The sequence below is a fragment of the Peromyscus leucopus genome, chromosome 9, assembly GCF_004664715.2.
Source record: "Peromyscus leucopus breed LL Stock chromosome 9, UCI_PerLeu_2.1, whole genome shotgun sequence".
Classification (NCBI taxonomy): domain Eukaryota; kingdom Metazoa; phylum Chordata; class Mammalia; order Rodentia; family Cricetidae; genus Peromyscus; species Peromyscus leucopus.
In genome coordinates, this window is record NC_051070.1 from 76,351,165 (window position 1) to 76,376,555 (window position 25,391).

Consider the following 25,391-nt stretch of genomic DNA (forward strand, 5'->3'; position numbering starts at 1 on the left):
GGATCAGGCTTCTCTGAGGGCATGCACTGCTCTCAGCAGCTCCGCCAGGAAAGCTTGCACTTCTTTAAACATGGTAACGGTTAAAGGCTTGTGCTTAGACTTTACTTTCCAGAGCTTTCAATGCTGGCATTTCACAAAGCTAGCTCTAAATCAGAGGCTGAGGAACACATGGCACTAGTAGTTTAGAAATGTAGACAACTACCCCAAGTTTCAAAAGCTGTGTGTGTGTGTGTGTGTGTGTGTGTGTGTGTGTGTGTGTGTGTGTGTCTGGAAAGTGTTAGCTTGTGAGGTGCATCATGACTGTTTTCTAAAACGTTCTGTTGCCTGCCCTGTTACCCTCTGACAGTAAGATGAACAAGGGGAGAGTTCTTGGAAAAGAAGTATACACTGTAAAACCCCAGATTTCAACGTCAGAAGCACTATTCTTGCACACACCTCAATGTTTTTGCTCTATTTATTTAAAAATTTTTGTCAGCCTGTGTCAACAAATTTTGTAATTTGGACCAAACACTTATTGACAAGCTGTCTTTTTAAGAGACCAGTCCTAGTTCAGCATGGCTTATTCTGAAGAGAGCATTATTCTTTTCTTAGGTTAAAACACAAACAAAAATAGAAAGCCCTTTCTGGATTCTTTTCCTCATTTGGCTACCTTTTATTTTTTATTTTTGCTTTTCTTGATTGTATCTTGAATCCAGAAATATTCTACCCTGACAGCAACAAGAGAAATGTTGTAAACAAAACAAAAATAGAAAATTCTGCCATACCTTTGATTTCCACTTACATTAAATAACAGTAATAAATTTATTAAGTCCCAATTATCACTTGGAAAGTCCAAAGCACAGGGTTTAAATGGAAGTACTGTCCACAGCACAACATGCACGATGGATCATTAGATTCTACTAACTACCCTCCCCCCAAACACCAACAACAAAACAGCGGCTGATGAACTTGGCAGCTAATTATTGGCTTAAAATTACATAGGTAGGCAGGGCAGTGACGGTATGTTCCAGGGTCCAGATGCCCAGACTGGCAGGGCACCCCCAGGAGGAGAATTAGCAATCTTTTTGTGGCTGCTAAGCTTAATTCAATCATTATATCCAGTTCTGCCAAAATAACAAAATGTTCCTTTTAAAACTGCATTACATCCTAAGAATGGGTTTCTTGCTCTGCTAGAGTGCTAGAAAAATGTTGGTACCAAATGCACTTAAAAGTTTTAAGGCTTAAGTTAATGCAGGAGGTATCTTTGGTGAATCACTGTCTGAATGCACCTGGTAGTAAGATCAGTGGCATTTTGGGGTCACCAGTCACTGCCATGGCACCCCTGGCACACACAGCACAAACAAGCTCAAGGATCATGCTTTGCTGTGTGAAGCCGAAGACTGTAAAATCTCACCAAAAGCTGGACAAACCTCACATCTAGAGCAGCAGTGAGAAGAGGACAGCTCCAAGTTCCAAAGAAGTGGACCACACCGAAATGCTGAAGGCCACACCCACAGTTGACTTGGGCCATGACTTTCTCCCCATAACACCGTCTTAAACCTACCAGGAGGCAAATCCAGCATCCCTTTTTTCTATTTCTTTCCGAGACAGGATTTTTCTGTGTAGTCCTGGCTGTGCCGGAACTCACTTTGTAGATCAGGCTGGTTTCAAACTCAGAAAGCCACCTGCCTCTGGCTCCCGAATACTTCAATCTTCTTTAATCCCTTAAGTTGGAGTGGGAAAGGGTCTGTCATACAGGCCTTGTTGCTACTGGGAGAGCACAGCAGACTGCCTTCTAGACTCATAGCAGGTCCAGAAATGTCCTTTGGAAAATGTCCTTTGGAAAAGCAAGTTGTGCAGTCATGCACACTGATCGATCTAGATGGTTAAGTGTCTGCAGGAGCCACTTGCCAGCCTCTGCTTCCTACTGGTCTATTGAGAGGTCTGACCGTGGCTTTGTCAACTAGTTTCACCTCCAGTTGTCCTGTATACTACGGCCAAGCAACATGTATTAATTACATGTTTAATTCTGGAACAACTCAAATGGGTTGTGGTTCAGTCATTATGAGAATGTCATTTGGAATTCAGAACATTTTTTTTTTCCCATTAAAAAATGTCATAAATGGGGCTGGAGAGATGGCTCAGAGGTTAAGAGCACTGCTTGCTCTTCCAAAGGTCCTGAGTTCAATTCCCAGCAACCACATGGTGGCTCACAACCATCTGTAATGAGATCTGGTGCCCTCTTGTGGCCTGCAGAGATATGCGCCGACAGAATACACTGTATACATAATAAACAAATAAATCTTAAAAAAAAAAAAAAGTCATAAATGATGTTTATTTAGTTCAGCCAGTAACTTAACTTATAAGGAAATGGACCACCTTTTGTAAATGCTTTAAGAAGAAAATGATTTGCGAATTCCAAATTAGATTGTCAAGAAGGACATCCCTGTGTTGGCCCTGCTGTCTAGTGAGAGGAAAGTTCCCAGCTCCAGCTGCTGGCTCACACAGCTGGGTGGACATGAGGTCCAGCAGCAGCTGTCTCACTCATCTCCTCTTCCTACCTTCCTGAGGTTGGACAGTCTGACTCCTGTATTAAACCTTGTTTAAGTGCATGTGGCACCAACATTTTTCTAGAGCTCTGTCAGAGCAAGAAACCTGTCCTTAGATCATAATGCAATTTTGATAGGAACATTATCTTATTTTGGCAGAACTGGGAATAATGTTGAATTAAACTTAGCAAACACATACACAATACATTTATGTAGCTAAAATATAACAAGAGGTCCTGGTTTGTGTAGGCAGAGGACCTCAAAATGTTGAGGAGTCATGTTTCAATTAAGTGATTGTTTTCAGTTATATGGGAGTGCGGGATGATTATAAAAAAAAATACTTGAATTACTTTGCCAATTAAGTTACAGAGTCTATCAATAATCCATGTCATTTTAGATTGAGGGTACAGCTATATTTTAAACAAGTATTATCAAAAGCTATTTGATATACACAGCCACATTAACCACACTTGATTTGCTTTTACATTTTTATCTGATTGTACCCATGTGATGTTCTACATATCCAAACACATGAAGCAGGAACTCTCTGAGGTACAAAAGTTGTTCTTTCAGGAACGTCCTTCACCAACAGTGAAACCAGCCACTTGTGTATAAGCCTTCATGTGCATGTACATGTACTTCAAAAAGCAAGGCGCCATCTCTTCATCCAGTCAACTTAATGGTACTGCAACAGAAAAAAAGGAAAAAAAGTCAATTTCTAGAATGGTGTATGGGTGTCTATGTGAACATGACAGCCAGCAGAAAAAAAACAACTGTTGAACAGTACAAGAATGCAGTCATGTGAGATTTCTGAGTGCTCGTGAGAAAACTCCAAGAAATTAAGACAAGTCTTGTGACCTCAGTTTCTTCAATAACATAAAATTGATCTTGGATTGTTTTTGTCTCTTTCCCAGATGCATCGGACAGGAGTGAGTTTACTTCAGATTATTCATCACAGATGGCTATTGTTATTCATTTATATGCTTCTATGGAGAAACATTTTTGCTGCATTCAGCTTGCCCATCACATGTAGTTTGCACTTGTGACTGGACACTTTGCTCATGCGAATACTCTTGACCCTCAAAATATACAATGTCGGAGGCAATAGCCACTATATTTATTTAGTCCACCTCATTTATGGGCTCCATTCTCCCAGGTCCCACCCCTCTAGAACAGTGACAAGTGACAACCAGAACAGGGACCTGAAGTCCCTACAAGATTAGAGTGGGGATGCTCACACAAGGAGGTGAGAATTACAGGACAGAAACCAGGGAAGGCTTTGCCTGATGTCAACCTTGTGCATCATTTTTTCAAGAGAGGAGGGGCACAAGTATTAAAATCAGATATTAGACTGCTTGCAAGTATTCCTGGTTTCCAGAAGAAGGAACTTCAGGTGAAGGAGTATAGGACAGAGTCCAAAAGAATACTGAATAAGGCATAGAAAAAAGAGGAAAGATCCCCATCCAAATTTGGTCACTTGGGCATTAAGACTGTTATCAGCCGGGCGGTGGTGGCGCACGCCTTTAATCCCAGCACTCAGGAGGCAGAGCCAGGCGGATCTCTGTGAGTTCGAGGCCTGGGCTAACAAGTGAGTTCCAGGAAAGGCGCAAAGCTACACAGAGAAACCCTGCCTCGAAAAACCAAAAGACTGTTATCAAAATGCTTAAGGAAGACAAGGAGAATATTAATCATAAGGTAGAGATAGATAGTTCCTTGGAATGAATATAAACTGGATGATCAAATCTTAAAATTGGTAAAAGGGGCAAAAAAGTAGATTTCTCCTGCCCCTGTTCAGGCAAAACTGAAAGTAAAAACCGTGGCATCCATAACTATGCCGGCGATGACCCCCTCAGTTCCCTTACTGGAACCTCCTTTAGATCGGTTTCCTCCACTGCCTGAAGATGATCCAGAAGCATGGGGTGAGGAATCTGATAATCAATCTGATCTCATACTCCCCCCATTTCCTGACAGGGATTTAGGAGAGGCTATGAAAATGCCAAGTTTACAACCTAGGCAAGCTAGGACACAGCAGGGAAACAGAATTCATCTATCAATCCCCCAGCCTCATGAGCTGCATTTGGTATTTCCAGTGTAATTTCAGCAAAATCAAAATGTTTATCAGGGATCAGACATGGATATAAAGATTTTAAAGAGGCTTGTACTTCTTATGGACCTTACTGCTCCATACTGCTATGAATATCTTTTTGGTTAGAGCATTATTGGACAAGGATGCTTTATGATTTTCATGCAATTGTTAAAATGGTTCTAAGCCCTTCCCAATTTCTTCAAAGGCAAATATGGCTTACAGATGAAGCCCATGAAAAAAATCTGGCATCCAGGACTGAGGGGTGATCTGGAAAATGTCTCCTATGATATGCTGATAGGGACTGGACCAACAGATCATCAGTTGGATAACAGACCGCCTACAGCTCTCCCACATTAGGGACATAACTCTGGCTGCTTGGATGAAAATTGATAGGGGATCTGACTCTGGGTCTAGTTATATATGTATATGTAAAATATATATATATAAGTTATATATATATATATAATCATATAAGGTCCCTCTGAGCCTTATGTTGATTTCAAAGGGAGACTCAATCATGTCATTGAGAAACAAAAGGGGAACAAGTCCAAGCATTATCATTAAACAGCTGACATTTGATAATGCCAGTGAAGATCACCAATGAATAATTGGACTTCATGGAGAGACAGGAAATGTTATTGACTTTCTCAAGTCCTGAGAAATGTGGGGACTTGCAAACTTAGAGCAAAATTAGCTGCTTTTGAAACCCATACCCTTGAAACAGACCTCAGCAAAATGTGTCAATTGTGGCTGACTTGGCCACTTAACAAAGGAACACTCAGAATCTAAGAATTCCTGGCTTATGCCCTAAACACAATAAAGGAAAACACTGAGCTAAGGAATGGTGGTCTAAATTTGATAAGGACGGAAATACACTTCCTAGTAACAATGACAATACCAGTCAACAAGGAGATTAGAGGATTAAAGTAAAAAAGCAGTAACATTTGTGCCAGCTTCAGGCTGTAATCAATCTATTTCTTCAGCATAAACTACTACTCAAGGAAGAGCTGCTATCGCTATTCCTCGCCCTAAAGATATTCCCATTTCCCACGTATACAGACGGCCAGCCAAACCAGTGGAAACTCACGAACTGTGGACCAATAGCTGTGGAGTCCCCACAGGACTGGACTAGACCCTCTGGATAGGTGAGACAGTTGTTTAGCTTGAACTGTTTAGGGGGCCCCCAGGCAGTGGGATTGGGATCCGTCCCTGGTGCATGAGCCGGCTTTTTGGAGCCCAGTGCCTATGGTGGGACACCTTGCACAGCCTTGTTGCAAGGGGGAGGGGCCTGGACCTGCCTCAATTGAATGTACCAGGTTCTGCTGACTCCCCATGGGAGACATTGCCTTGGAGGAGGTGGGAATGGGGGGTGGGTTGGGGAGAAAGGCTGGGGAGTGGGCAGAGAGGGGGATCTGTGGCTGGTATATAAAATGAAAAAAAAAATTTCCATTTCCCTTCTTCAGTGTCCTTTTAAGTTACTTATAGGATATTGGGGACCTATACTGAATGTTGCAGTTTATTCATGAAAGGAATAATAGTTCATAGAAGAATCATTGATGAGAACTATATACAGGAAACTGCAGTCATGATCACAGTGCCCAATGACCTGTAAATTAATGCAGGAGAAAACAATTGTATAAGTGCTATTTCACAGAAAAATGTGCTTCGAGAGGAAGAATTTGGCAGTACAGATAAAACTGAAGTTTTAAGCACTTTATGATAAACCATTATTGGACTTAAAAATAACAGGAAAACCTTTTACAGGATTGATTCTGGAGCTGACTGATGTCTGTATTATAACATAGAATGGCCTCCAAATGGCCTGTTATGGAGGTAAATTAAACCCTCCTAGAGTTGAGAACTATGAGCTCTAACAAGATTAAACAAAGTGGTACAAAATTAAAATGTGTAAGTACAGAAAATATAATAGTAGCCCTACAGCTTTATGTTACTGATGCTCCCATTCATCTTTGGGGAAGAGACTTTTTACAAACTAATGAGATCTCTATTCCACCTCTACTGCTACCTATTCATAGGAGCAATGGCTAACGAAAAGAACAGGACAGCAACAAGGAAAGGACCAGGCAAAGAGTTGCAGGGAATTATTAAACCTACCTTTCCACAAGGGCAAAATCATGAACACAGATTGGGTTTTCCACAGGGGTCATTGAAAGAAATACCACCTCTAAAAATGACATGGAAATCCAGCAAGCCTGTCTGGACACCTCAATGGCCCCTTACTAAAGATGTGGTACCTGCACATCTGCATTGACACAGAACTCTAAATTTCTCTGGGCTGTACCTTAGTCTTCAGAGAATGCTTCTGCAGTATGCTCTTCTCTTACACAAACTTTTGCTGTTATGGGAGTGCCTACTAAACAATGGACCAGACTACAGTAGGAAAAAAACTTAACTTCTAGAAGGAATGAGTATTAATCAAATTACAGGCAATCTTTTAAATCCTCAAGGCCAAGGCATAATTGAAAGAACATAAAACCAATTACTAAACAATAAACAGGAGCACCAAAGGGTATTCTTGTACTTTATTTAATGTTAATTTTTTAAAAATTGTCTCAAGGCGGTATGTTTAGAAGAGCTCAAAAACATTTCTCTATAGAACATTCTCAACTGCCCTTAGATGGGCCTGTGTGGCTTAAATAATTCGAGACTTGGAAGCCTGGGTGGCTGGAGAAAAAAAAAAAATCAGGATTGGATATGAGTCTGTCATTGCAGAAAGATCCATGAAAACATTGTGAATTCCTCTTTGGCTCCTCCAGCCCTGGGCCATCAGAGATGATGGTGGAGGACCTCCAGCTAAAGGGCAAAAGATACCGAGCAATACACCAAAAGTCAAATGTGCTCACCCGGGGCCAAGATAAAGTCCTAAGCACCATGGGAGAGGTTATTTTACAACACACAGAGCTCCAGGTCACCTGAGAATCACTTTCTGGCGATGCAAGCTGCTTTGACCTGGGTATCTGCAGTGAGTGCCTCTGAGCACAGGTATTGGTTTTATGTTTCTCATTCTCCTCTGCTTCAACTTGTAGATGAACAGATACAGCTCCTGTTATCTTTACTAATGACCCGTGTTTGTGCCTGGACCACATCTGAATACATTACTGCATTTAATTTTCCTAGAGATTTAAATCACTTTCTATCTGCATAGGGCATTATAACATTTATGTTCCTATTAAAATTCTATAAGATACCATAACTACTAATTATATGAGTCTCTTTTCAAGCTACTCTCTAGATTTTTGTGATTAATATATCGTAACCAATAGTACTGGACATAGTCTAGATCTCTATTCTTCATGGCAGAATATTACAATGTTTTTCACTGTTTTAATGTTATTATAATTTGTTTGCTTATAGCATACTCATGCATCAAACAACAATTAGATTTAGCTACAACATCTCAAAATTATAGCACCCTGGATATCTTGAGCTTAAAAAAACCATAAAGGGGGAGACATCAAAGCATGGCGCAAGACTGGAGTCTTGTGAGAGATTTCTGAGTGCTTGTGAGAAAACTCCAAGAACTGAGACAAGTCTTGTGGCCTCAATGTCTTAAAAGACACAGAACTGTTTGGAATATGCTTTCATAGCCCTCCCAGGCGTAGTGGATAGGAGTGAATTGACTTCAGCTGTTGTTAATCATATGCCTCTATGGAAAAACATGTTTTTGCTGCGTTCAGCTCACCTACCACATGTAGCTGTCTGCCAGATGCAGACTGCCCATCATGTGTGGCTTCCCCCGCCACATGCAGTGGTCACAAGTAACAATCTGCAGGAGGCAAGACAGCTCAGTTCAACAGGATTCGGTAGCTGGTTCAAACTTTGGGAGTTTGAACCTGAGTAGTTTATTTTAGGCATATTTAAGTACAGTGCAATTTAGTGAAAAGTCTCCTGGTGATAAGTAACTCAGTCCCATGTGTACAATGACGCTTAAGACAGGAATACACAGAAACACTTCGTGAAGTACATATGACATCTTACATAAAGATGAATCTTACAGATTGACAAGTTCACGGTAAGTGTCTGGGGGAGGAAACAGTGTGGTCTTGACCACACATATCGCGCAAAGGTCACCAGGCTATTAACCACATCTCCTCCCAGTCTTCTGGGCGAAAACAGGTTATACATCTTCTCCTTAGAAGAGACAACCCTGTGTGTTTAACATTCCTGGTTCCCCTAGCGCTTCCACATCTCCTCCTTTTTAATTTTTAAATAAAAATTGTGGTCAAGGTTAAATGCACTGTTTGCATGGCCAGTTTAGTATAGGTAAGCATAACAGAATTATAAGAATAGCCAACAGAGGATCAAAGAAAGGAGAACGCTATCTTAACCATGACAGCCATTCAAAGGTCACCTGTGAGATTATCTCTATGCAAATCATTAATTTTACCAATGACAGTATGAGAAAAATCTGATACATCAAAGCAACACATCCCAGAAAATTACCGACAACTATGACTATATCTGAGCAATAATAATCCCTGGTAGCTCTATTTTGTAAAACTGTGGTTCTCAATTCACCCATCTCTGACAAATTTCTGCTCACATATTTGCTGTAGTATCAGTAGCTTTACTAATCAGACAGGCCATCTTTGAGACCTCTCCTTGTATTACAGTAATGACTTCTGGAACTGGTAATAAAAACGCTCTAGTGGATCTAACTACCACAGGATGCAACAGACGCAAAGAATCATCACAATTTTCAGGAAGAGCTCTATTCTAGTATCGACTGCAAAGATCTACTGAACACAATGGATGTAATATGGCCTCTCCCACAGAAACCTTTAAAACCTGCAGGAAGGTCATTACAAGCAGCATTTGCATTGTTAAAAAAAGTGTGCATCGAAAAGGCAGTTGTTTACCAGAGGGAAGAGTATAATTAGACGTGATACTGCAATAATGAGGGATAGAAGTACATTTAAAACAATGTACGAAACCCAAAAACAAACAAAAACCCACCACTGACAAGACTGTCAGGGGAGCCATATGAATATGGGCATCGGCAGATTCTGTTTTGTCCTGTTATTTGTGAATAATGCATGAGTAACTTCTATGTCATATAAATTTCTTTTTAAGAGCCCAGGATAGACGGGTCTCCTCTGTACAAAAAGATTGGTCTTGTTGAATGACACGCACCAAATCAAGCTGGGTTATTTTCTAAGCCATTGGCAACAGATAGCACTATTCTAGGTACAATAATATCAACTCTAGTAAGCAAGACATCAGAAATTCCTTTTTTAAATTTTCATACAACTATAATTTCCACTCTCAGAGCTTTTGAAAGAGTACTTAGTTATGCTAAAATCTGTATTATTCCATTTGGACTGATCTCCTTGATTAGTCCAACCAATATATCCATTCATGTGACTAAATATTTGTATACCATCTTTTGTTCAGACAACTGGTCCCAAAGAATTAAACAATCCTTAGCATGGCAAAACAACATCATACTGTTTATTACAGGTATACCTTTACCTCCCTCAACAAAAGTCATTTGGGATCTGAAGGGTCACGCTGAGAATTAACATGTAATATAGCCATTAAACGTAACAGCATCATTTTGGGGTCAGTTGTACTGTGTCCTTGTTCTTTCCCCAAGGTCTCAGCTTGTTGAGTTAAATTCTTGATGTCTCCCCAAGTTATTGGCTTACAATTCTTCCTCTTGGGATTCCGCTTCTTGATAGCTTTCTTGTCTACCTTGAGAACTTTGATTTGTCCATTGGACTCTGGGCTGCTCTCCTGGTCAGATACATCAGAATGGGAGCCACCTGGAACTTCATTCACTTTCTAGAAAAACACAAGCATAACCTCGCCCTGATGTTAGGTGAACACTGGGCCCTTCCACTCATTAGCCTCTAGAGCTTTCCATTTAACCTATACTTTAGGCTGTGTCTCTTTTACGGCAAAATGCTTTTGGGCAGCAGAAGAAATATTATCCTTTAAAGTGAAACAATTTAAAGTCAGTAGAGCTACATGCAGCATACTGTGTGGGGATTTAGGTGAGTGTCTATACCCCCTTTTTACTTTTAAAATTTGCCATTTAAGTACTGGTGGTGTTGTTCCACAACAGCTTGACCCTGTGGATTATAAGGGATTCTAGTAACATTATTAATTCTTTAAAGTATTTGCTGGTATAAGCAGGACCATTATCAGTTTTTAGTTGCATTAGGAGTCCTAGAGAGGAAAATGTATATAATAAATGAACAATGGCGTCCAAGGTTGTTTCACCTCTGTGAGCAGAAGCCAACAATCATATTAGAAAAAGTTTCAACATATTTTAAACCTCCAAATTCTGAGAGAAGAGTATATCTGTTTGTCAAATGGCATTAGATTTCAACGCTCAGGAATTAATTCCGTTAGCAGATAGCAGTGGGGTAAAAGAATTTAACAAGGACAGGTTCTGATGATCTGCCGAGCTTGGTCACGAGGTAGAGGATTACACCTGCAAAGATTCTGTATTTTGATGAAGTTCATGAGCGTTCTGAGTGATCTGAAAAGAATTAGGGATGAGGAGGCAGCCAGTACATTAGCTTGAGCACCAGTAGATGTTACTGGACCTGGTAAATCAGAATGAGCATGGATACAAGTTATAACACAAGGTTGAGTGCGTTGTCATAGAGACGGCTGAAGGGAGAAAAATAATGGTGAAGTAACGTTAGGAGCGGGCATGGGGTTAAGTCTTGCAGTTTCTAACAAGAACAGTTTGAGCACAACATGCACAATCAGTTAAAGTAGTCAATGGCTGAGAAGCATCTCAGCATGGCCCTTGGCCACTCAGATAGTGCAAAGGTCACCAGGCTATTAACCACGTCTGCTCCCAGTCTTCTGGGCAGAAAACAGGTTATATGTCTCTCCTGTTGAAGAGACAACCCAGTGTGTTTAACATTCCTGGTTCCCCTAGTGCTTATCTGTGAGCACAACGACCTCTGTGCCTCCCACATATAATCAGTGTATGTAGTTATTAACTTTATGGTGGCGTAAAATAAACTTACTATATAATAAATGCAGACATCAAGAATGCTGTGGCATACTTTGCAAAAAAAAAATTGGGGGGGGCGCGCAGGGAGAGAACATAGCAAGAAATTGTACTAATGAAATTCCGGAAGAAACTACTAAAAATGTTTGTCTTCAGAGCTGAGATGGTTATTAATTACTCAATGTAGAAATGTGCTTACTTATCTGGTGGTTTAGGAGTTAACAGATTGCTTTCTAAGAATAGTGGCGGTAGTGCCAGGTTCAAATATACCAGGGAGGGGGCCAGGTGGCGGCGGCGCACGCCTTTAATCCCAGTGTTCAGGAGACAGAGGCAGGAGAATCTGTGACTTCAAGGCCAGCTTGGTCTACAGTGAGTTCCAGGACAGCCAAGGCTACACAGAAACTCTGTCTCAAAAAAACCCCCAAACAAACACAAAAAAACCAAAACCAACCAACCAACCCACCCAACAAACAAAACAAAAAACCCAGGGAGAACTGTATGACATGGGCAATACCTATTATATACTCAGTACCCCATGTTCTCTCCATCAACCCAGACAAGCGTTTTCTCAAGCTGCTCTTTGATGTGATGCAGTAAAAGGACACCAAGAATTGTAAAACAGCCGCTCTGCCCAACAACACAGCCCAAGACACACGTCTGAGTCATCTAAGGGTCCTGAGGAGCATACTGCTCATCATAGTCCAATGTCTTTAGGGATCTCTGAGATCTTCCCTTGCTATTTTTAATAGCAGGAGTACTTCTGCTCTTTGAAATGCTGCACCTGAACCCCAAGTGCTTACATTTATTCAGTGTATAGATTCACAACCATCTAAGTATTAGAAGTTCTCTCATCTCCCACCTAGAACAATCTGCCAGTGTGTGGTGGTACTGTGTTCCCCAAAATACTGTGCACCCTAATAAACTTATCTGGTGTCAGAGACAGAAGAGCCACTAGATACAAAGGCTAGAAAATGGTGGCTCTCACACCTTTAATCCTAGCATTTCAGAGACAGAAATCCCTCTGGATCTCTCTGAGTTCAAGGCCACATTGGAAACAGCTAGGCATGGTGACTCGCGCCTTTAATCTCAGAAAGCGAGCCTTTAATCCCAGGGAGTGGTGGTAGAAAGAAGAAAGGTATATAAGGCGTGAGGACCAGAAACCAGAAGCATTTGGCTGGTTAAGCTTTTAGCTGATTAAGCTTCAGGCTTTCGAGCAGCAGTTCAGCTGAGAGCCATTGGGATGAGGACACAGAAGCTTCCAGTCTGAGGAAACAAGACCAGCTGAGAAGTTGGCCAGGTGAGGTTAGCTGTGGTTTGTTCTGGTTCTCTGATCTTCTAGTTCACCCCAATACCTGGTTCAGGTTTGATTTTCTTAATAAAAACTTTAAAGATTCATGCTACACAACTGTTAATGCGACTCTGACTGCATTGTCAAGAACAAGCGCAACACTTACATGGGGGCCACCAGGCATTGGTGGAGCACCAGAAGGTCCTGAAGGCACTTGGTAAGGATTATTCGGAACAGGATGGGGTCCTGGTGTGGGGTATGATCCTGCAGGGCCAGGATATGGTGCTGGTGGTCCCCAGGCTCCCGGTGGCACAGTGCCCCATGGAACAGGCGGTGCTCCTGACACTGGAGGAGGAGGAGTGGGATATGGCCCTGGAGATCGATATGGCATATTAGGATGCTGCCCCCCAATTCCTGGTGCCCAAGGTCCAGAAGACATGGATCCCCATGGACCTAAAGTACCAGCTGGATCTGTGGGTGCACCATATGGCCTAGGTAGCTCCGGAAGGGGCATATTTGGCGTAGCATATGGCCCTGTGGGGCCAGGGCCTGGCACAGTAGGGGCTGGATAAGGACCACTAGGTGGGGGACATGATGGTCCAGAAGGAGGAAAGGGTGCTGGGGGTCCTGGTGGTAGTCCAGTTGGAGGCATGGAGGGATACATTCCTGTTGGTGTTGGTCCGAAAGGCACAGTGGAGGGTGCTGCAGCACTTGGTGGGAGTCCAGATGGCACAGCAGGTGGAGCACTTGGGTTATTCCAAGGGTTGGAGCCTGGCCAGCCTTGAGGAGCCTGGCCAGCTTTTGTATTGCTCACAGCAGATGTTTTGGCAGAGGATGGTTCAGGCAGTGCATCTGCCAACTGGAATACAAAATAGATATGTCTTATCTGTCTTATCCAGGGCAAGTCCAAGCAAAAGTCAAAGCAAACATGGCGATAATCCCATACAAACTATACACAATCCCCGGGGATTACAAGCCCCAGTGGCACCTTCAAAGACTAAATCCTCTTAAAAAAAGCACTTGAGATGTTATCTTGAACATTAACTTCACAGTGCAAATTCTCCAAAGCTCAATTTTTCTAAATACAGCTAGTTCTGTGTTTCATTTCTGAGCACTGTAAATAGAGGGCAGTATGGTAAATAGGACAGGATACGATCTCTACACTCGACTCTCAACCTTTACTTTTTTAGTTTCAAGAACATTTTTGTGGTTAAGTTCAGCATTAAATGAGGCAATTTACATAATGTTGTAAATACAGTTTAAAGTAAAATACATTATTTTTAAGACAAGGTTTCATGTAGCCCAAGTGGACCCTCAATAAAACAACTTATTTTTATGTATGTGTGCATGCTGGTTGGTTTGTTTTGCCACCTTGACACATGCTGGGGCCACCCCAGAAAAGTCAACTCCAATTGAGAAAATGCTTTTGTAAGACTGGCCTGTAGGCAAACCTGTGAGGCATTTTCTTGATTAATGCCCACCGTGGGAAGTACCATGCCTGGGAAGGTGGTCTTGGGAAATATAACAAAGGAAGCTGAGTGTGACTCCAAAGAGCAAGCCAGTGTTCCTTCATGGCTTATGTTCTAGTTCCTGCCTTGAGTTCCTGCCCTGGCCTCCCTTCATGACGGATTATGAGCTCTAAGATGAGGGCAAGCTTCTTCTTCCAAGTTGCTTTCTGTCATGCTCTTTATCATAGCAACATGAAAGCAAACTCATGCCTTCATGAGTTTATACAAATAACACACATGCCTGGAGCTGGCAGAGGCCAAAGGATATTGGACCCCTGGAACTGGAGTTAATATGACACACACTTATACACATATATAAATAAAAATAAATCTGAAAAAAAAAAAACAAAACATATGCCTAAAGTCCAAGCATGTATCTTTTTAAGTTACAAAGCCATAGATGCCTTATAGTTAGGACCACGTGGTTTATTTTGTTTGAAGTTGTCCACTATTTATAAGGAGACAGGGTCTCACTGAATAGGCCAAGATTGCTTGGAACTCACAAGCTTCCTGTCCCAATCTCTACAGAGCTGACATTACAAATGTATACCTCCTTCCCTGGCAGTATCATGTTCTCCTTAAAAGAAAAAAGAAAACAAAACAAAACAAAACAATAAAATTTAGCAAGGTTCAACTTACCGAAAATTCATCTGACATTTTCCTAAAAAAAAAGAAAATTTCAAAATTAGTATTTGTATTTTATACATTTTAGAAAGATTTTTTTTTTGTGTATACATTTTACTTACATGGAATCTTTCTCATTTATGTTTTCTTTTATATAGGAAATTTTTTCTATTAAAATTGAGATGACCATACCAACGTCATTCTTGTCAGGACTGCATATCATCTACCAGTGGGCTCTCACTGTCCAGGCTAATCTCAAACTCCTGGGTTCAAGCGATCCTGCATCGCCAAGAGATCCTTGGTAGAAACTCCTTGAATCTCTCACATGATCAAGTGTAGACTTTACAGCTCAGCTTGAACCACAATTTACGGTACATTTTTATTTATTTATTTGACAGCAGGGTGAGGTATATTTTATCTTATACTCCCAGGTCACAGTCCATCACTGAGGGGAATCAGGCAGGATCCAAGTGTTATGAACTGAAGGAGAGGTCATGGACAAATGCTGTTTACTGACTTGCTCAGCTTCTTAAACATTTTATTTTTGAGATTATAATTAATCCCCCCTTCCTTCCTCCAAGCCCTCCCATATACCTCTTCTTGCTCTTTTAAAAACCAATTACTGTTACATGTATGTGTGTACACACATATATATTCCTAAACGCAAGCTGCTCTGTCTGTATAATGCTGCTTGTCATGCTGCCTGTGGCAGCAAAGGTTCTGTTGAGCACCGGCGTAGCAAGCACACTCATCTCTCCTCAAGTCTAACTATGCATAATCAAGAAAAAGCACCAGAAGTGGAACAGAGTCAAACACGCAAGCTTACCTAAATCCACCCAGCACAACCTATGCAAACTTATGCTGTATCCTTTAAACTTCAAACAAACAAACGAAACCTCTGGATATTACCAAAGCTTTATAACCTACTTTAAATCACGGCAGATTAACAATCTTTTTAAACCCAAGGCCCCAATTATATTCACTTCCTGTGATTCCTCTGCCATCACTGAATGGACAACTTGCATTACTGTATTCGACAGGGAATCCAGGGCAAGTGTTCATGCCGGATAATCTATATTTATATATTTATTTTTGAGACAGGATCTTCTGTATATCAGTCTGGCCTTGAACTATAACAGAAAACGACCTCGAATTTCCGATCCTCCTGCCATGATGTCTGGTTTACGTGGTGTCCCACCCTGTACCAATTTTCAAGTTGAAGTGTAACCAACACTGGATAAAGTGCAAAGTTAAGTGTTCACCTTAAGCTTGGCCCACTACAAACAAGATACACTTCCATTCCTTTCTGGTCACTGACCCCTGCTGTCACTTTTAGCCCTGAATTTGCTTGTCCTTGACTGTATCACTACAATAAAACAGGTACTCTTCTTCCCTCGTCATTAATACTTAGTGATACATCATCCCACCAAACCATTTTGTTAGATGGCAAGAAAGCTGTTACGTGAGACAAAAAACTTTCTGCAAAGGCCCTTTTAACTCTCTTAATGGTATTTATTAATCTGTCTCTGCTTGGGTTTTTGTTATGTAAATTAACTCATTTATTAGAGGCTAGGCGGTCTCAAATGGTAGCACGTCTGGTCTCTCAGTCCCTCCAGTTTTCTAATGGAGACTTCACTGTGACCTCAGAAGTAGTGTTGCAGGTTCAGGACCCGCCAGCCACTGTTTTCATGCTGGGATCAAGAAAAACGGACCTTGGCGGTTCCTGTTACTGGAGTTGTATCCATGCCAGTGGATGTCCACACACTCCAGAAGAGAATTTGACATTGCTGCTGCTGCTGTTGCTGTTATAGCAATGGCGGCCACCGCTGCTACTGTTTCTGGGATTACCATCTCATAATTGCTTACTACAGCTAGCACAGTGGAGACCCTGGCAACAAAAGTAGCTACCACAGTTAGTTAATCTTCCATTCTATTGGGCATGATAAATTGAATTCAGTAGTTATATACATCTCGATTGGCTTTGAAAATTATAAATTTATAAACTCAAGTTCCAGTTGCTTTTGGGATACTATCTTACAAGGACCCCAACGTACAGTATGGCTCGTTAAGGAAGGGAATGGCTCAGTTGCCTTTAGCCTACTGGCTATGGGTGAGATAGGACCTCTGTTGGTCTTTTCTGTATCGAACACACAGATTGCAAAGTGCCACTTTGAGATCTTTGGCAGCAATTAACTCTGCAGCTCACACACGATTGAGCCGGTATGATAATGAGTATTCAGAGACAGGTAATGCCTGGGGGGCACTCACCAACCTAAGACAGAGCACCTGTGTGGCCTGAGCAGGCGTCTCCATGACAGATAAGGTGACCTGCTGACATCCCACGCAACCCAAGTCAGAAGCTCATTTTTTTTTAATAAAAGGGGGACCTGCAGGGTCCTGGCCCCCGTTTTGGGTAACTGTTGCCTTGCTTGTAGACCTTGACCTTGATATCATCCCTATGCTAATTCCCTGCCAGGTTCCACCCTCCTGAATGCTTAAGGGAAGTTCCTTGTCTGTGTATCCTGAACAATGGGCATTAACAGCTTAGATGCAAGATTGTAAAACATCAGTAGCGAACTTCTGCCCTCCAGGGTCCTCCCATTGTGCTGTAAGCCTGTATTTAAGACCTCCTACCCCCTTCAAGAAATGACATTTGACATTTAAAATTTAAAATATATATATAATTGAATGAATTCTGCGAATGTAATCTATGAATACCACAAATGGGATTAACATCATGAGTGTTAAATAATAAATATCATGAGCGTAATTTAAAAAAATAAATAAATAAAAAAAAGAGGATAAACCTCTGGAATGGATTTATTCACACCACAAGGGCCATTAAATACTAACTGTTTACCTTACTCTTCTTGCTCAATTAGTAAATCAGGGTAGGATCCGATGTCAACAATTACATGGATTCTGATCCTTGCTGTATTACTAACAATCAGCTTTAAAGAGTGTTATAGAACTCTATGGATTTTCAGATTTCATTTGCATATTATTATGGAAGGATATGAAATCATTATCTAGCTAGTAAGCGATGAGATTTTCTCATGTGAACTGAATTTGTGATTATGAAAATTGTCCAACCATCTCCCATCCCACAGGCAGATACTTTTTCTATTGATGGCCCAACAGGTGAAAATGGTTGTTTTGATTCATCTATTTTGGTTACTTCCTAAATCCTTAAATATTGTTTCAGTTTCTTCTTATGTTGTAGGATTCTTTTCATCAACAGAAACTGCTTGAATTTTGTCTTCATGTTGTTATGCTTGCATTACTACAGGAACTACAACTTCTGGTCAATACCCATATATATCCATTGTTTATTTCATACTCCTGCAGTATGAAACTCTAACCTCCCTGGTCTTGCTGCAGAAGGAAATAAACAAGCTGATGCATTAACCTGCCCAATTTTTACTTCTCCAGAAGAAAAGGAGGGGTGTGCATCTGTCATCGCACATGGAGTCACTGAAAGATCATGCATTCCTCTTTGGCTCCTCCAGCCCCAGGCCATCAATTCAATGGCAGTGGAGGGTTAGGAGACCGTGAAAGTCACCAGAAAGATAGCAAACCTCCAGCTAAAGGACAAAAGGAGGTATCAACCATATTACCAGAAGTCAGGTCTGCCAACCTGGGGCGGAGTTAACAACCTGTGCACCAAGGGAGAAGTTTCTTCACTAATGACTCTGTATTTATGAATGGACTTTGAGACTATAATAGACTCATTCATCCATCTGAAGAAGGGACTGCATTTAACTTTTCCTAGGGATTTAAATCACTTTCTATTTGCTTAGAACATTATAACACTTGTTTTCTATTAAAAGGCAAATATGGGCTTACATTCTACAAGATACCAGAGTCATAAGTCTCTTTTCAAGCTATTCTCTATCAATAAAATGTAACCAATAGTACTGGACAGTTTGAATTCCTGTTCATGGTGGCAGAGTATTACACACAATGATTTCACTGTTCTAATATTATCATACTTTGTTTGCTTATAGGATATCATACATCAAATGACTATTAGATTTATCTACAATGTCTCAAAACAAAACCACTCTGGGTATCTTGCATTTAAAAGAATCAAAAGGGGGAAGATGTCAGAACACGGTGTAAGAATGGAGTCATGTGAGGAGATTTCTGAGTGCTTCTGAGAAAACTCCAAGAAACCAAGACAAGAGTCTTGTGACCTCAGCTCCTTCAAAACAACAGAACTGTTCTTGGTATATGCTTTTGCGTCCCTCCCAGATGGGTGGGATGGGAGTGAGTTCACTTCAGATTATTCATTACAACCGGCTATTGTTACTTGCTTGTGCCTCTATGAAAACACATTTTATCTTTTCTCAATACAGCTTTCCCTGATGATTATACATTTTACTCATGTGACTCCTCTTAACCCTCCAGTGTATAAATTGTCTGATGCTCTGAATAAAGTGGATTATTGCATGAGGCTTCAGTCCACTTACTGGCCCTATTCCCATTCTCCCAGATCCCACCATTCTAGAGAGGTAAACAGTACGATGCTGGAGCTTCCTTGCAGAAGGTCACAGCACCTAGGTTTTCTCAAAAACTATATCAAACACCCAACTGTACTGATGCCAATGAAGTGGTTGTAAATTTTAGCATATAAAAAAAGAAGTTTAGCCGGGTGGTGGTGGCACACGCCTTTAATCCCAGCACTCGGGAGGCAGAGGCAGGCGGATCTCTGTGAGTTCAAGGCCAGCCTGGGCTACCAAGTGAGTTCCAGGAAAAGGTGCAAAGCTACACAGAGAAACCCTGTCTCGAAAAACCAAAAAAAAAAAAAAAAAAAAAAAAAAAAAAAAAAAAAAAAAAAGAAGAAGTTTAGAACCTGGCAGCGGTGGTGTCAAAGCAGGCAGATCTTTGAGTTCGAGACCAGCCTGGTCTACAGAGCGAGTTGCAGGACAGCCAGGGCGAAAAATCAAACCAAATAAATAAAAAACAAAACAAAAAGCCAAAAAAATAAGTTTAGAACCAGGAGTATTTTCAGGTTGGGTGAGATGGGGCACCCCATCTTCTGGAGGCCATGGCATTGAGGCGGGAGGGCTGGGAACTTGTGGCTAGCCTGTGCCACATACACATCTTAGGCTCAAACTCAAAAAGGACACTTTCTTCTTTTTGCACAACTGAAAGCTTTTACTTCCCAAACTCTCCATTACTATTCCAAACACTGGCTCTCCTCCAAGAACAAGGTATGGGCAGACAGTGCTGTTTGCTTTCCTTGCTTCCCAGTTTCCTCCCTGTCAGATAGGGTCTCATTGTTCCCAGGCTGAAAAAGACTTATTTCCTTAGGAATAAAAGTAAAAAAATATAGTGTAAATATCTTTCGCCAGTCACTGGAAGAGGAAAAATACATCAGTAATTTCTATGGTCTTTCAGGCAATCATCCCATCCAAAGTTTAAGAAAGCTAAAATCTGGGGGCTGGAGAGTTGGCTCAGAGGTTGAGAGCACTGATTGATCTTCCAGAGGTCCTGAGTTCAATTCCCAGCACCCACATGGTAGCTCACAACCATCCGTAATTCCGTAATGAGATCTGGTGCCCTCTTCTGGCCTGCAGTCATACATACTGTATACATAATAAATAAATCTTAAAAAAAAAAAAAAAAAAGAAAGAAAAGAAAGCTAAAATCCTTGGCAAGAGCGGGGAGAACAAGGGAATCTGTGGCTGATATGTAAAATTAAATTAAAAAACAAAATTAAAAAAAAAAGAAAGCTAAAATCCATTGAGTTACTAGTGACAACTGGCAAGCAATACTTCAGAAGGCCATCAACAATCTTTTTTGACAAAAGCAGGTTTCTTAACCTCTGTAAAAGCTGCAATTCCTAGATACTTCATCGACCAAGAATCTAAACAGACAGACACACATACACACAGATATATAAATTCAGAGAAACCAAGGAAAATCAGGACTTTTGTGATTTTAGTGTGAGTGTTAATATTCTGATCCCACCCCTTGGGGCCAACCCCGTGTCCTGAAGCAGAAGCCCCTTCTTAAGGAAAAACTCCGCCTTGCTCTCTCTCCCTCCACCCCCTTTCTTTCCTATCCTCTCTTCATCTCTATTATAATAAACATTTCCGAGCAATGTAGCACCTGGGTTGTGCATGTCACCCGCTGTCCCACCACCATGGCCCCATGGTGTAGATCACCGACCGGCTAGCTCGCCGCTGCATCTGCCCAGTATGCCAGCTTGTTTCCCTGAATGCGTGGGGTCCCCGAGTAATAATTCCTAACAGTGACAACAACAGTGTGTTATACCGAACACAGATTCTGAATTAGGATCTATGTTAGCTTTTAGTACTGGCTAATTTATCAGATTATATTCAATTTTACAACTGAGTATGTAAAAAAGCATGGGACATTCTTGAACATTTAAAAATTCCTAGTATCGTTTATAAATTATTCATATTTATTAGAACCCAAGTGTGACACACTGCTGGACTTTAGGGGCAATTAGTGGCATGGCATAGACATTCTTGGTGTCTCTGCAGTCTAGAAGTAAGGGAGTATTAGGTTAAAGAGAGGCTCCAGGGTAAGAACAGTTTGTATAAATCTGGGAGGGAGAACGGACAGTCGGTGGAAAGCGGCCATAGTTCAGACTGGTTGGAATACTGAAAGAAAGCAAGTTCTAGCAGAGATCTCTAGACAAGGATCCAAATCCTTTAACTTTCTAGCTTACTTGAGTCCTCTTCTGTTTCTGGACATACTCAGAACGGGCCAGTAATGCTACACAGGAACTAAACAGGACCCCATCTGACCAAGTAACTAAACCAGTGCTTGGAAAATAGATAAGCAACAATCCAATTCTCCTTCTTGCTATTTTTAAGTCACAAACATATATATGGGTTTGTTCCTGTCAATGCAGGAGGCTAGAAGTGCAGAGCTCCCTGAAGCTGGAGCTATAGCAGCTGTGAGTGGCCTCCTGTAAATGCTGGGAACAGAGCTCCAGTGTTCTCCAAAGCAGTGCATGCTTTTAACCTGAGCCACCCATCTCTTTCCAATCCTCAGCCCCAGCTTCCCCTTTTTCTCATTTAGACACAGTGCACAAAGGTAATGGAGTAGACTGTCTGTCTGGCCTCTGGTCAAATCCAGTTAGCCGAGTCTCATGAACGAGTCAATGGTTATTTCCCAGGGATTTGCTGAGGCTTACAAAATACTGTAAACAAATCTCTTAAATCACTGCCTAGCACAGAGCAAAAACTCAACAAACGTTAACTTTTACAGCTGCTACAATGTGACCACAAACCTTTGTCTATTTTCAAACCAGAAAGCTTAGAAAATGCAACCTCCTATCCGAAGTATGGCACAAAACTTATTGGTGCCAAAAGGTGACCTGACTGTATTTATCCATTTTATTTCCCATTCACCCCCAGCCATGAGCATTTACGACTGCAGTATTTTTTTTTTCCTTTCTCTGAAGTTTTGAGGACTGACTTTAAGGCCTCACTGGAGGCCAGGCCCTCGCTCAATTACTTGAACTACCGGCCCACCCTGTATAAATTATTAATACTGGGTTAACGGCCCCCAAGTCTAGGGGTGTTACCGCTCCTCTGAAATAACAGTCTTTATAAATTACAAAATCTGAAGATTGCTGAATTCCTAAGCACCCTGGCCTCGAGACTCAACCTCAGTTAAGAGAAGGAAGATGGACATCGTGATTCCTTCTGCAATCAAAAAGCACATTCCAACTTCGGCAACTGCATTAAAAAGTTTGTGAAGCACATTAGTTTTACAGAGTGGTTCCTACACAGCATGAATAGGAAAACTACTCTCCCTAGGCCAGGAGCACCACGAAACAAAGACTTTCGAAGACGACCCGGGTAGTGAGGGTTTGGCTTCAAACACAGGCCTTTACCACACCGGGGGGACACGTGTGCATACCCACAGCAGGCTGTAATGGATCTGAGGTGGGGTCTGGTTTGATTCAACACTAGGATTAGTGAAATGCATTACTTTCGGTTTTCCAGGCAGAGAGGAAAACGGTTCAAGCGCTGGTTGATCTGCGCTTAAATCTTACAAATGGAGAACGTTGCCCAGCCCTCGGCACATTCTGTCCCGGGGAGTCATTTCACGAGTGGGTGATTACCAACAGCCAGGGCCTTGGCGCACAGACCCGCCTGTCGAGGAGGATTCGGGTCTCCTGCACTGCCGGTTTGTATCAGCCATCAGCGGCAGGGACACCGGTGGCGGGGCATGGCGCAAGGGGAGCCAGACAAGATGCTCTTCAGGGCTCAGCGAACAAAGGGAATCCGGGATCAACCGGAGCGAACCGGCCCCCGGCGGATCCCGCCGGCGGGAGTGTGGGGGAGGGTCGCCCGCTCCCGCCCCACCACCCCACAAGTCTGGCGTGACGTGGTCGCCCGGGGATCCGAGCGGCGCAACATCAGACCCGTCGGTCGCCTGCTCCCGGGAGGAGCCTCCGAGGCGCCCGGCCGCCGAAGGTTCCAGAACCGCCCGGCCCCCGGGGACCCCCGCGTCTTCGCGCCGTCCCCCGCCGGCCCCGCGCCCCCTGCCCGCACCCCGCGGGCGCCAAAGCAGACTCACCCGGCAGGATCCGAGCCCTAGGCGCGGCGCAGCGGCGGCGGCGGCGGCGGCGAGGAGTCCGGAGAGACGAGCAATGGAGAACCGGCCGGAGGCCTGACGGACCAAGGCGGCAGCGACACGGCTCCTCCTGGCACCGGAAAGGGAAGCGCGGAGGCCCGCCTGGCCACCCGTTGTTTCCGCCCACCCCGCCCGGCGCCCCCAGCCGGCCGCCCACAAAATTGCAGGCAGGACCGCGTGGCTCCAGGAGCTAGGGCTGTTTTTTTTTTTTTTTTTTTTTTTTTTTCCTGGGTGGAGCGCGGGAAAGCTTCACCGCTTCCAGAGTTCAAAAGACCCCTCAACGAAAACCTCTCTGGCCATGGATGCTCAAGGCAAGCCCGTGGCTAGAAGCAGATTTTGGACTCCCTTCGTTCAGCGGTTTCTGCAGCCAGGCTTCAGGCTGGCTGTTACAGTCCACCAAAATTGAGGGTTAAAAGATGAGGGAAGGGGGATGACTTTGCAAAGGGGTTGTGAATGACAACTTTTGAGAGCAATCTATGTCTGCAGAGACTGAGTGGCTAATTAGAATTTCAGTGCTGTGGAAGGATTGGAATGTTGCAGGTCCAGATGCTAATTACCTTACCTAGCTCTAGCCCTCCAGAACAGAGGCCGATCGTTGCCCGCCTCGTTGCCCGCCTCCGTTGAAACTAACATCTTGTGGCAATAGATAAAAACCTTTCGGAATGTACTAACAGACAACTAGCTTCTACCAACAGCTAAGAATGTCATCTGAGGGCATTTTAAGCCTATAGAAAAGCCTCCTCTATCCTGATGTACCTGTCTCTCCAATGTACCCCACCAGTGTATTTTAAACCTACCTTGATGTATGACTTTGCTGTTCTATAAAACTTTAAAAACTTTTGGTACTGGTTGAGGTAACCTAAATTTGTGTTTTGGCACCGTCATTTAAATAGCTCCAGAATGAGCCATCTTACTCCCTTTAAGTTTTTGAGAACAGTGGTTTCTAACTTGTGAGTTATGATCCCTTTGGGGGTCGAATGACCCAAAGGGGCCGCATATCAGATATTTATATTACAATTCATAACAGTAGCAAAATGACAGTTATGAAGTAGCAATGAAAATAATTTCATGATTGGGAGTCACCACAACATGAGGAACAGCTGTATTCAAGGGTTGCAGCATTAGGAAGGTTGAGAAACATTGCGATAGATGAGGGCCGTGGCTTTTGAGACTGGCTTCTGGTTCTTGTGGACTCAAAACTGATACATCAAAAAGCAAAGTGTAATTACATCTATAAATTCTTCAATTTTTCCTTTGCAGGCCTTTGATTTGAATATATAGGGTATGCAAGGTCCCCAGGAAACCCAGGACAAGTCTCAACTCAGGACCTGTGCCTCCCACCCTAAGCCTCTCAAGGACAGTGGCTGCCCTCCCTTTCCCTAGCCTGATACCTACATAACCCCAGCCATCTTGACTAAGTGCTCTCTTGGTCTCCCAGCCTGCTCTTGGCCTCTTAGTCCTCGGTTCTTTTGGTCTGCTCCCCATGGCCTGGTTCAGTTTGTGTTGTGGAATAATCTTTTTGTACACTGTGAAGATGCGTCTCTGCCTAAGGCACCTTCTGATTGGTTTAGCAAAGAGCTGAATGGCCAATAGCTAGGCAGGAAGAGGTTAGGTGGGACTTCTGGGGATAGAAGAAGACTTGGAGAGGAAGAAAGGCAGGGTAGCAAGCTAGACATAGAGGAAGCAGGACACATACAGGAGAGGTAAAAAGCCATGAGCCATGTGGCAGCATGCAGAT

General features: G+C 42.5%; 1 protein-coding gene across 2 annotated transcripts; it reads right to left on the reverse strand.

The window, feature by feature from the left end:
- Positions 1–440: 440 nt before the first annotated feature.
- Mapk1ip1l (mitogen-activated protein kinase 1 interacting protein 1 like) lies at positions 441–23,754 on the reverse strand. 2 transcript variants are annotated; one of them, XM_028873577.2, is made up of 4 exons: positions 23,597–23,749; positions 15,044–15,065; positions 13,063–13,755; positions 441–3,213 (listed from the first exon to the last, which is right to left on the reverse strand). In XM_028873577.2, exons 2-4 carry the CDS (start codon positions 15,059–15,061, stop codon positions 3,205–3,207), a joined length of 720 nt encoding a protein of 239 aa, XP_028729410.1. In that variant the 5' UTR covers positions 15,062–15,065; positions 23,597–23,749; the 3' UTR covers positions 441–3,204. The 2 variants fall into 2 exon arrangements, with proteins under 2 accessions (XP_028729410.1, XP_028729411.1); XM_028873578.2 differs by lacking the exon at positions 441–3,213 and adding an exon at positions 7,139–10,419 and having other exon boundaries at positions 23,597–23,754.
- Between the last annotated feature and the right edge of the window lie 1,637 nt (positions 23,755–25,391).

Bases quoted from the DNA above. Each gene is read 5' to 3' on its own strand.
- Mapk1ip1l (XM_028873578.2), bottom strand. The intron at 10,420-13,062 runs GTAAGTGTTGCG...GTGTTTTTCTAG, and splicing joins CAATGCCTGGTGGCCCCCAT to AAAGTGAATGAAGTTCCAGG.